The 13,595-nt window shown below is 39.5% G+C and overlaps 1 protein-coding gene across 2 annotated transcripts in view; it reads right to left on the bottom strand.

Annotated features, from left to right (window-relative positions):
- Window positions 1-6,271: 6,271 nt before the first annotated feature.
- CERT1 (ceramide transporter 1) overlaps window positions 6,272-13,595 on the bottom strand; it is an 80,364-nt gene continuing 73,040 nt past the window's right edge. For both annotated transcript variants that reach the window (XM_063456726.1, XM_063456727.1), the window contains 4 exons: window positions 12,197-12,325; window positions 11,597-11,726; window positions 10,324-10,461; window positions 6,272-6,676 (listed from right to left, as the gene is read on the bottom strand). In XM_063456726.1, coding sequence (XP_063312796.1) covers window positions 10,334-10,461; window positions 11,597-11,726; window positions 12,197-12,325 — 387 coding nt within the window. In that variant the 3' untranslated portion in view covers window positions 6,272-6,676; window positions 10,324-10,333. The remainder of the gene's footprint in view (window positions 6,677-10,323; window positions 10,462-11,596; window positions 11,727-12,196; window positions 12,326-13,595) is intronic.

Here is a 13,595-nt window from a genome sequence, read left to right as displayed (position 1 = left end):
ACAAATGGCATGACATACCCAATGTTACAGGTTTTACAGTTTTTGTTTTATACTGTACATATATTATATATTATTTTATTCTATTATATTTTGTTTGATATTACTACTTGTATATGTCTCAATGTACAAATGTCACCGATGTATGCATGTTCCAACGTATTGAGACGAAATTTAAATACATGTGGACTTGGCACAACACAAAGATATACCTGAAAGGCTTCTGCGCAAGCCATATGCGAAGTATTTTATATGCTCTAACATACCCTTCCTTTCTGTACTGCAACTATTAAGATGCTTCTTGTGATCGGGCCTCTGCGTAGGCCAAAAGTATTGTGATGCAATGTGCCGGTCGACATTTAAAATAAAGAATTGAAAAAAGAAAAAAAAAAAAATGGTTTTACTTTTATGTTCCTGACTCAATTATCTCTCAGACATAGATAAGAGTTTGCTGTGTGTATAAGTTGAGAGTGCTTGCCTGCATTAAACAAATATATTCCCAGCATTCAGTCTCAACTAATGCGTGGGGGGGAATGCTATAACAGCTAGAATTACTACACAGCTATACGCTCTGCAGGAGAGTTTTGATCGCTGGAAGCTGGATCCAGGACCCTGTTCCAGGGTGGGAAGCAACAGCAAGACCCCAGTCAAGCTGCGGCGGATAGGAGCTGAAGTGCTGGTGCCCCGGTGAGAGCTAGGAAGCATTTGGCAGAGGCACCCAGTCAGGGTACCAGGTTGTCTTACATTTCAGTTGAAGAGTGTGAGGGAAGGTATGTTAAAAAAAAGAGTGAAGAGCGGTGGTCAGGGAGAAAAGAGGTAGGAGGAAGTAGAGGGTCCTGTCCCATCCTCCCAGTGAGAAGAGCCTCCATTAGCATCGAGGAGAATGTGGAACGATTAGGGAACAGGGACGCGCAGTACATCAGATGTTGAGCCAATTCTCTGAGCCAGGTGGCAATACGTCTGTACAGGAGAGTGTACACACCTTTAAATAAGAATATATTATATAAACAAAAAACCAATGTGGTCACCCTCACACAACAAAATAAATATCAATACCTATATAATGCATTAAAACCATTCACGCTTGGTAAACACTGACATACAAAGATACCATTCCTCCCCAGAGTGATGACGCCAGTACATAACATGTTTTGACCAATTTTCTTTATCAAGATTAAATAAACTCCTTCCTTTCTCCACTTTACTGTAAAGTGCGTCAACGTACCAAAACAATGAAAAAGCGCAAGGATTGTCACAAGCCAAGATGCATTTGCCGCTTTCTCTTATCGTGTAAGATACCATTGGCTTTTATAAAAGACATACTTTGCTGGACTATTCACATACTGCACCGTATGGTTAGAATTTTCTTTCACAGAACCGATATATTAAATGTTGTGTGAGGGTGCATGCGTTCGGTTTTTGTTTATTTATAATCTTCTATTGTAAGTAGTCAAACTGTTTGCGGAAGGTTTGCCCTGGTGTCCGCGGTTTCCCATCTCCACTACTTTGGACGAAGAGCCAGAAGTTCTCTGTCTGAGATAAGACCAGCAGAGTAGGGGCATTAATGGAAACTCCTGCTTAGGACAAAAGTAGTGATGGTACAGAGCGATGCCCAGTAGACCCCAAGTAAAATATAACCAGCCACCCATCGACATGCAGGATGCACGCAATTAGGATATAGTGGTTAATTTTTTTTATACGCTGAATTATAGCAAATGAAAACCTAAATTTAAAGCACTCTTAAAGAGTTTTACAATATCAAAAAACCCAAAACATTAGTTTGAATTTTTCCACAGATCAGGTATAATTTCTCTATACATTCCCATTGAGCAATGTTACGGCATTTGGATTAAAGGTGGAAGTGTTGGATATTGTCTTGTTGTAACATGTTGCTCTAAGAGGTATGCCGAGGGCGTGCTAGCCGTGTTTGGTCACACCATAAGGCAAGGACAACTTGTTCTCAGTCTCCCATTTAGTTATCTACCATCTATCTGGGTCATTTTGGGTTAGCCCATATACCTCAGCGTTATAACAATTGGCTGCAAAAAAAAAAAAAAATGGAATGTGTTCTGCCTCGTTCTATTAAGATGGTATCTTTAATTATAATAGGATTGCAGATACAAATCAACAAATGATTTGGGAATAGTGAGTGTAATTAACCCCATCATTACCAGACATTGTGTACACACATTACAATTCTGTTTTCTTCCCTTATCCTCCAGCAGTAATTCCAAAAATGGAGAAACTATTCCCTTACAATTAGACACATTTGGGGTATATCTCTATCCCCCCCCCTCTCTATATCTATCTATCGTACAGGTTTACACACATTTTTAGCTAGAATAACCTTACTTGTGCATTTCAGCAGTTGAAGGCATGTGGAGAGGAGGGGGTTGGTTTACATCGGATAATTTTGAAAAATACCAATTTCTGCATTTACGGTCTTTGAAACATTTCAAAATACTGTATACCAAAAGTGTTATAGCGACACCTAGTGGACTATTTTCATATAAAGTACTCACTATGGAAAGTACTTCCAGTAATATTGTATACAAGCATCCTTTAGTGCAGAATATCCCATATTTTGAATAGAGACATTCTAAAAACTCTTAGAATTCTTATGTTTGGAACCATACTCTTTATTGGAAATAAGAAACCACTTTCCACGTTTCAGTTTATTCCCAATGAGAATATAGGTGGCTTCACAGATTAGATCTATTAAAGCCATAGACTTGTATACGGTCTTATTAACCATTCTGTGGATGTGCCGGTATTTTACAACAGATCCAGTGCAGTCAGAATATATTACAAACTGACATCAAAGGGTCTCGGCACACACGTATGACATAGAAACCTAGAGACTGGCGACCAGTGGTCGGGCTACCATGCCCAGGCATATTCCGCAGGGCTGCAGTTGTACTCAGTCATATGGACACAAACCCAAATTCTGTACCTGGCGAGAGTTTGGTTGTCCTCCTTTTAATATAAATTAGTAAAATGAATGAGATGCATTGTCACTATACCATGTCAGAGGGATCACCACAGACCTGCCAATGGCACTAGATAGCAGGCAAATATCTCACCTGGGTTAATCTAGTAATTCTTTAAAATGGAAAAAATACTTTCTGAAGAAAGGGAAAAAAAAAATATATTGTGGGAAATGCTTTTAATTTCTCCTTATTTTAAAGGGACACTATAGTCACCTGAACAACTTTAGCTTAATGAAGCAGTTTTGGTGTATAGAACATGCCCCTGCAGCCTCACTGCTCAATCCTCTGCCATTTAGGAGTTAAATCCCTTTGTTTATGAACCCTAGTCACACCTCCCTGCATGTGACTTGCACAGCCTTCCATAAACACTTCCTGTAAAGAGAGCCCTATTGAGGCTTTCTTTATTACAAGTTCTGTTTAATTAAGATTTTCTTATCCCCTGCTATGTTAATAGCTTGCTAGACCCTGCAAGAGTCTCCTGTATGGGATTAAAGTTCAATTTAGAGATTGAGATACAATTATTTAAGGTAAATTACATCTGTTTGAAAGTGAAAGCAGTTTTTTTTTTCATGCAGGTTCTGTCAATCATAGCCAGGGGAGGTGTGGCTAGGGCTGCATAAACAGAAACAAAGTGATTTAACTCCTAAATGACAGTGAATTGAGCAGTGAAATTGCAGGGGAATGATCTATACACTAAAACTGCTTTATTTAGCTAAAGTAATTTAGGTGACTATAGTGTTCCTTTAACATTTTCTTTTAAAGCTCATTTCCAAAAAAGTGGTTCTTTTCTGGCATTTAAGAAATGTTGACAAAAACAGGCACATCTGCAAGAAGAATGACAGCTAAAAGTTGGAGTCCCGGCTGTTGCAGAACCACTACACAGAGTAACTCATTATTACCTTTTGGCCATCCCGACTTTACACAGATTTCAGTCTTTGTAAATGGACAGTTTAACATGTTGGCGTTAATGCAGCTGACAGAGCATCCCGCACTATCCAACCCAGTTGAGTTTACATGTAGATATTGGGTTAAATATCAGATTACCGCAGTTTGTAACATTTGTGCCCTAACACAATCACTCAGGAATGTAATCTCCCACATTCAAGACATCACTAGATTTTTAAGCACTTACAGCAATCATGGAGGATGTGATTCAAATAAACAATTCTATACATTATTCCTTAGTGTAATACATTTATTTACAGAATAGCAAAAGTACATCACATTTAGTGCAAATGCAACTAAAGATATTAAGATTTATATATTTTGTAAACTTTCTGTTTGCCTTTATAAAGCTTAATCTTTATGCTCTTAACAGATGGAAACATTTGCAACCCATCAGAAAACAAAATTGATTGCACACTTGTCCACCACTCTTACAATAGTAATCAAAAAAATAGCCTCCCTATTAAACATTCATCTTTAAGTGTTCATATTGGTTTTCAACTCCTTATTAGGGGCTTCATTTTTGGTCTTTTAAATACTAACAAGAGAAGGCCTTCAAAAAATTCTGAAAATGTTAACTTTGATGTAGAGATGAATAGAATTAATTTCACCGTTTACGACCCTACGTATAAGAACACGTAGGCACTTTTCTTAAATATCACACCATAAAACATAGCTTTTATTTGTAGTAAGGCATTTTTCTTTGAGAGAGAAAAATAAAGTCATTAGGAGTATATATGTAGTAAGCAATTGGGAACGCTGTCTAAGGACCAAGTTATTTGTATTTGTACAGGAAAAGCGTTACACTCCCAAGGCAGAAAATATCTGTAGGTAGTAGTTTATTTTGCAAAGTTTTCTGAAATTTGTACACAAAAATCGATTATATACATCTGCGTTTCAATATACTAGTTTTAACCCAGTTTAGAATATAAAAAAAAAAGTCTAAATCACATCGCTAGTGTGTATGTGACAAGGAATTACGTTTATATAATTGTAAATCTTTAATATTTTAAGAGATGCACAAGACCGTTATGAATGTAAAGTTAAGAAATGAGCCTGAATTCTGTATCCATAAAGGAGAAGGACAATGGGCAGTAACAACTGGGAATGCAAACATTGTGTAGTATACGGGATGTAATATGACTACTATTGAACAAGTTATGTGGCCATGAGAACATTTATCTGAGCCAAATCTTACACTTCTAAATATCTATATTCACATTTTGTTTTAATGAAAATCCCAAATACCATCAAAAACTGCATTCCCCAAAAGAAAAAATATATGATATACATTTATATATAATATAAACAAATGACTGCCTTAAAACATATAAACGCATACAATGAATATAAAATATTGTTAAATCCAACACTGATAATGTGATATTAAAGACAGGCCCATCCATGATTTGAACAAGATATCCCATACTGGGTACTCTGCAAATATAAACCAAGTAGACAGATCACTGGAGGTAGACCGATCAGATTTCTTTGCAGTACAGGAAAGGACCATCAGGGCATGTCGGCTTCCTACCGTAGATTATCAAAATAGCCATTTTGAGCTAGTTTGTCAACCAGTGATCCAGGCCAAGACCAGTAAGGGGAAACCCAGCCATTTTATACAGAGACTATTCGTGGTTTTGTTGGAAACCATCTTTTTAAGTTCACATATCTTTTTACATGGGGCAGACACCAGAAAATTCTCTGTATTCACAAACTGCTCAAAATGTCTAAAAATTCCAAATTGAAATGCAGAGCATTGACGTATATCTCTATACTTTAGATGGGTTAGCCTGTCTTTAAATTCAGCAAAGAGTGAAGACACAGATCTGCTGGGGGCACAAAGCAAGACCTCTGCAAGCCGCCCCAGCAATCCATGAACACATAACGACTTGCACATTCAGAACAGAGAGACCGTTTTCAGACAGATTAATAGATCTTCAAGAATTAATCTTGAAGTGTCTGGATTGTATAAAGAACACAATTTTGCGCCACAAACCAAAAATGCAATAGAAATATATAGATATATTTTGGGGGGAGAAAATAAAGCTTTCTTAGATTTCATAGAGCCCCATCAGACCTGGAGTCTTCATAGGAGTTACATATAGAAAGGCAAAGCCATCGATTAGAACAGCCCTCTTATCTAGAATTTTACAGTGCTCCTGCAAGGATTTGCAACAAGCAATCAAAATATATTTATATAAAAAATTAAAATAAAATAAAAAAAAAAAAAAAAAAAACCCTAAACACAAAACGCTTCCCACCAATAACTCTCACACCTTGGAAAGTTAAAAAAAAAAAAAAAAAAAAAAAAAAAAAGCCTTTGTGTTTCACACAATCTGTTCATATTTTTATGCTCAAAAACACAAACCTCTTTATGGCTTATTTACTGTTACAGGCCTATGGTAGATGAGTATTTTGTACAGTTTTGAAGATAAAAGCCTTGAGCCATATAGGTTGTGAGTTAAAATACAACTGTAATCCTTCAAAGCAAACAGACAAAAAACTAAACAAAACAAAAACCTGTACATGTGGATATAAATTACACACAGACTCCGCGAGGAGGACAGACATTAGACAGCTAGTGTTTGATGGCCTGTCCACTGTAGGTTTTCCGCCCTCATTTTGGGATGCCTTAAAAGCTAGAGGAGAAAATAACGAAGGCGGCTGTAGATCGTGTTCCATTTCTGATGTGAATCGCTCCGTCTAATATAATGTGGAATGTTCATACGGCCTTCATGTAGCTGAGGAAGAAATTACAGTTAACACTTTTTAAAATGGCTGCACAGTACGGTTTACTACATGGTGCTATTTAACAGACAGCTTTTAGAGTACAACTGGATTGTTATAACTCAATGGTTAAAGACGGACATTTTTCATTTAAAATTTAATTATTCCACACATGCGCTTCTAAATTTTGAAAAGAAAGAAAAGAAGGCATAGAAAAAAAGCAGAACATTAAGTTAGTGGTCAAGCATGGTTATGAAAAAAGTTTAAAAAAAAAAAAAAGGGCTCTCGCTACAGTTATTTGTTACAATAAACCGTTTTGGTGAGAAAAGAGAAAGGTGAATAATTGTATATTAAATAAGTACAGTGTATGACATGTGCATAGAGGGAAGAGCCCTTTGATGCACATACCGTGTGGAACCATTTCTATAACTTTCAATTTTAATGGAAATAAACCGGGTGTAATGGATCGACGGGCACCCCGGCTGGGTACCTCCGTTGAAGGATGCTCCTAGCGCTTCCTGAGAACTCCAAGCACTGCAGCAGACACCACAACCACCAAACCGGAGAAGCATATGAATGCTCTCAAGCATATTAATAGGTTTGCACTCCTAGCAGTCAGTCTCTAACAGCATACAGTAAATCCCCCCCACCCCCAAGAACGAGACAAGGCTCCGTTTTGAGGGTCAAGCAGGAACTGACTGTACTGGCACATACAGCCTCTTTTATTCACAATCCAAACATAGTACTGCCCACAGGGTTTTTAAATACAACCAATCAATCCGTACAATACACAGACACCCCCACACAAAATCCTCCCCTCTGCCTGTGATATGATTACTGAACACAATGGGTAATATAATTATCATAGGCAGAGAAATACAGTTTTATAAAACATAACACAGGGACCCCAAAACATGCAATAACCCCATAATGAACCACATATCCAAAATTCACCCAGATCCGTTTAGTAGTTTGGAAGATACAGTTTAATGCAGATTCCGCAGAACATATACAGGCTATATGAAAAATAATTAATGTGTCCCCTGTTGTATAGTTTAAAACTATTGCACAATGTCTTTGTGCACCAAATACCGGCGAGATGGCACCGTGTAGAAAAGTCCAAACAGTGTCAGTGAGAACAATGGATGGCGCCCATTTTAACTCACAATGTGCCTCTGATACATGAAATGGTGGCCACCCAGTAACTCCACATAATGTCCCCAGATGGTTCTTAAAGGGCCAGCAGCAGCATAATAAAATACAATATGCCCAAATACTGTATTTAAAGGGCCAAATCTCCCAGGGGCCATAGTCAGCAGGCAGGATGCGGGCAAACAGGCTTCTCCTATGCCCAGTGGCGAGGTTGGTTTCGCCACACCGGGTTTCACAAATGTAGAGATCTATAGAGATCTATAGAGATCTATAGAGATCTATAGAGATCTATAGAGATCTATAGAGATCTATAGAGATCTATAGAGATCTATAGAGATCTATAGAGATCTATAGAGATCTATAGAGATCTATAGAGATCTATAGAGATCTATAGAGATCTATAGAGATCTATAGAGATCTATAGAGATCTATAGATATAGACCAGTCCTTGCACTCAGATTAACCCTGCTATATTAAGCATAATATTGAATGCCGGGTGCTAAAAGCTACAGCCAAATATATACAAAAATATTAAAATATAGGCTAGCACTCAGTCTTTTTTTTTTTTTTTAACTACATCTTTATTCAGTTATTCCATAAAAACTCGACGTTTCAGCCCACGTCCTGGGCTTTCTTCAGGAGCAACAAAATATATATATTTACCCACCCACATATACGAAAGGTCTTGCAGCTGCAACAAGTGCAGAGGCAATCAGCAGCAAACACTGAAACTGGGCTCCGTAAGCAGCAGTTGTATTTTTGCATACGATGAGTGTAACTGACCATGCAGACAGGCAAGCACAATTTAGGCCTCTCCAACATACAAGGATAAGTTAGGACTTGATGAGCATAGGTGTGCAATAAATTTAAAGCAGAGGAAGAATCAAAACTTGCTTTAATGTATACTAGGAAAGGGGCAAGCTTTTTATAGAATACACTGTGTGCAGGGAGCATCCTCACACCATAACCTTATAGCTACAGTTATAATACACTGTGTGCAGGGAGACAGGGGACCTCCTTACACCTATAGCTGCAGTTATTATATGCTGTGTGTGGTAAGACAGGAGACCTCCTTACACCATAACCGTATAGCTGCAGTTCTAATACACTGTGTGCAGGGAGACAGGGGACCTCCATACACCATAACCGTATAGCTGCAGTTCTAATACACTGTGTGCGGGGAGACAGGGGACCTCCTTACACCTATAGCTGCAGTTATTATATGCTGTGTGCTGGGAGACAGGAGACCTCCTTACACCATAACCGTATAGCTGCAGTTCTAATACACTGTGTGCAGGGAGACAGGGGACCTCCTTACACCATAACCGTATAGCTGCAGTTCTAATACACTGTGTGCGGGGAGACAGGGGACCTCCTTACACCATAACCTTATAGCTGCAGTTATACACTGTGTGCAGGGAGACAGGGGACCTCCTTACACCATAACCTTATAGCTGCAGTTATACACTGTGTGCAGGGAGACAGGGGACCTCCTTACACCATAACCGTATAGCTGCAGTTCTAATACACTGTGTGCAGGGAGACAGGGGACCTCCTTACACCATAACCGTATAGCTGCAGTTCTAATACACTGTGTGCGGGGAGACAGGGGACCTCCTTACACCATAACCTTATAGCTGCAGTTATACACTGTGTGCAGGGAGACAGGGGACCTCCTTACACCATAACCTTATAGCTGCAGTTATACACTGTGTGCAGGGAGACAGGGGACCTCGTTACACCATAACCTTATAGCTGCAGTTATACACTGTGTGCAGGGAGACAGGGGACCTCCTTACACCATAACCTTATAGCTGCAGTTCTAATACACTGTGTGCGGGGAGACAGGGGACCTCCTTACACCATAACCTTATAGCTGCAGTTATAATACACTGTGTGCAGGGAGACAGGGGACCTCCTTACACCATAACCGTATAGCTGCAGTTCTAATACACTGTGTGCGGGGAGACAGGGGACCTCCTTACACCATAACCTTATAGCTGCAGTTCTAATACACTGTGTGCGGGGAGACACGGGACCTCCTTACACCATAACCTTATAGCTGCAGTTATAATACACTGTGTGCGGGGAGACACGGGACCTCCTTAAAACATAACCTTATAGCTAGAGTTATAATACATTGCGTAATGGGGGGCAGGGGACCTCCTTACACCATAACCTTATGACATCAGTGGTGGAGCAAAGGTGAATCCAAGTGAGCGCTAAGGGACACCAGCACGGGACTGAGGTAAGTGACAGATGTAACACTACATAGTTTCCCTTTAAACTTGGAATAGTTTACCCTGCAATAATACATCATTACCCATGTTGGTATAACACAAATCAATTCTGATGTAAACAAAAAGTTATTTTAAATAGGAAATCTTCATTTGGTTGCAAATATTACATATTATAACAATCAGCAAGTTTTCAACTGAAATTAGTGTTTAACATTTAAAAATCATGATTCAAATCAAATCCAACCTGAATTAACCAAATATTTACTTACCGGTCAATTGCTAGAAAAATATAGGTTTGCCGGCGGTTTTCTCTTGTACATATGAAGTAAACCGTTTAAGAAATTTTGGATATTCTCGCTTGGCTACTGCTCGAAGCACCGACGCAGGAGCCCAACCGCCTGGATTCACTGGAAGGAGAACAAACAATTTAATCTAAATAAGATAAACTCACAATGTAACTTTGATAAAGCTGGAGATCTGTCACCTTTTTTATATTCTCAGTCACAACTAAGTAACGCAAGCTTGCAAAAGGCAACGCTAATCTTTATAGTTCGGATACAACAACGGAGATCACGACCCAGTTCAGGCATAGCCAAAGCACATATTGCAAATTAGGAGAACGGTAATCATTGACTCAATTCTACACCTCTATATGGACATTTACAAAGACCTCTTATAACAATGATTGACAGAAGCTCAGTTCCAAGATAGAGGTGTAGAGATATATACAGAGGTGTGGATTTCTACTAGGGATCGACCGATTATCGGTTTTGCCGATATTCTGTATTTTCGGCAATATCGGTATCGGACAATATCGGTATCGGACAATATAGATACCGATATTGCCGATAATACCTCCTAGGACCGCCAGGTTTATTACAGGCCCGGCGGTCCTGGGGGGGCCGGCAGCAAGCGCTGACTTACCTTGCCAGCAGCTCCCCAGTGTAAATCTCGCGAGACCCGCGGCCGCAGAGCGTTGCCACGGGGTACCATGGCAACGCTCCGCACGGCACTAAGGGCCGCGAGATTTACACTGGGGCGCATCCCCAGTGACGGTGACTACCATGGGTGGGCCCCCAAATTCCTTTTGTGTTTGGTCACCCTGTGCCTATTATATGTGCAGGTTATGTTAAACTGCACATACCATGGCCCCATTTCACATGGGTGCTGTGTGGGATTCCTCCCACATTCACAGATAAATACTTCAAATACTTGCAAGTGGAGCAAATTACATTTTCTGCAATCCCTTAAAGGGACCCTCCAAGCACCGTAACACCATACTGTATAGATTATGGTGCATGAGGGGTCCTCTCTTCGTCTCTAACCCCAATTGTTTATAACCGCTCTTGTAAAAACAAAAGACCTCTACAGATAAATCTGCAGTGCCCGTCTGTCCCAATTGTATTCACCAGTACCAAGCTTCTCAGAGAGGGTCACTCCCACCTCACTGGAAGGAAAAGCTCGATAGTTTGTATCTAAACCAAACAGCTTCTTTTATTTTACAGGCTTCCAACCATACAGTTTTTTTAAAGGAAGTCCTACCATTTGCAACATATGTGATCTTGCAATGAATGTTGTCTCTGCTTATTTCCTGGTTTCCTTCAGGGGGGCTGACCAGTGTTTGACAGATCAACGCAATGTTAATTTTGGCACGAACGCACCGGTTGTTAAGCTGTTGGAATACAAGTAAAGAAGAATTTTACAATGTAACAAAGTTTAACCCCTTAAGGACACATGACATGTGTGACATGTCATGATTCCTTTTTATTCCAGAAGTTTGGTCCTTAAGGGGTTAAATTAAGTCTCCCGTATGAAAAAAAAAATATAGGTTAAACATAAAGTAGCTGGTGGAGATTGGTTTGAAATGCACGTTCATGACTAGAATATAACAGACAAGCTCATCTACTGATTTCTATGGAAAAAACACCAAACTATTCGAAAAATGCTCTCTAGTCAGAAGAGATACAGTCTACAAAGCATAAAGACAATGCCATCAGGTAAAGCTAAACTCATTCTTTCAAACCACTATCAGGATAACCAACATCCAGCATTCACAGATCGTTATTCCCATTCTAGGATTGTAAAGTGCTTCGGAATATGTTGGCGCTAATAAATAATACCCCAGGAGATGGAGCTACTCACCGGAGCACTGTCATGATCCACAGAAAAGTTACAGACAATCCATGTGTCCGTTTCATTCTCACTAGCTGCTGGGATGACTCTGATAGCAGATAGATATAAGACATCACGCTGGGAAGCTGGCCAGACTCTCTGCAAAGAAAAGGAAATTCAGAGAAAGGCTTAAAAACAAAACAATACATTAAGTTTAGTTAGTATGAAGATGGGTGAGCAGGTATTCAAACCCATGTTGTCAGGAAGTTTAATGAAATCGCTATGGATGGCATTAACCATTAAAGACCAACCTTTAGCCAGGGACCCTCATTTAGTGTAAAATGGCTAGGAACCGGTTTAACACGGAATGGATGGACAATGTCAGTGAATCCAGACACCAATACAATGATAATAGTGTCCCTTTAATGCAATACACTCCTTTGCTAAAAACTAAAATTATGCCGTGAAGCGGATTCCATTTTCCCATTAGAAGCTTGCCATTACAACTGTTAGAGACTCAGAGTTTAAGAATGATTTAAATAATATTCTATCACATTGGCAATTTAGAATGCATCAAAACACTAGTCAGACATACAGTCTAAAACTCCAATATGGCGGCAAAGAAATGCTTTCATGTAATGCTGAGAACCTATTGACAGCATTCAGCAAATGATCACAACTTTTTTCAGGACAGAATCAATTTGTGGAGCACATTACCAGCCGTTATCCTACTAAAATCTTAATTGCAGGGAGCTATCAGGAGAACAATCTAAATAGTTTTTATGTTATAGGATCCCTCTTCAGCCCATGTTGCTATCATCAACTAGTGTATGGACAGCTGGCATTAAACTTTTAAAGATTTTTGAAAAGGCTGATGCTTACCTATGAATAGGAGCAAGGTTTGCAGAGTGTGCACCTTCACATACAATAGGATTTAGGTTTTGGAAAGCATATTAACCATACACATTGTACGATTGAAGGAGTGGAGAAGTTATACAACCCTACGCACCAAATCAACTTAAGCTTAAAGGGACAATAGAGTCACCAGAACAACTACAGCTTATTGGATTTGTTCTGGTGAGTAGAATCATTACCTTCAGGCTTTTTGCAGCCAACACGATCTTTTCAGAGAAAATGCAGTGTTTAAATTACAGCCTAGTGATAACTTCACTGGCCACTCCTCAGATGGCTGCTGGAGGTGCTTCCTTGGGCAGTGCTGCACACTGTGACTGACATTCAGCGTCTCCCCCCTCTGCATGCAGACACTGAACTTTCCTCATAGAGGTGCATTGTTTCAATGCATTTCTATGAGGAGATGCTGATTGACCAGGCTGTGTTTGACCTGTGCTGGCTCTGTCCCTAATCTGCCTCCTTGACAGTGTCAGCCAAGCGTATGGGAAAGTATTGTGACTCCAAGAAAAAAAGTATA

The sequence above is a fragment of the Pelobates fuscus genome, chromosome 5, assembly GCF_036172605.1.
Source record: "Pelobates fuscus isolate aPelFus1 chromosome 5, aPelFus1.pri, whole genome shotgun sequence".
Lineage (NCBI taxonomy): Eukaryota > Metazoa > Chordata > Amphibia > Anura > Pelobatidae > Pelobates > Pelobates fuscus.
This window is presented reverse-complemented; position numbering and strand designations above follow the sequence as displayed.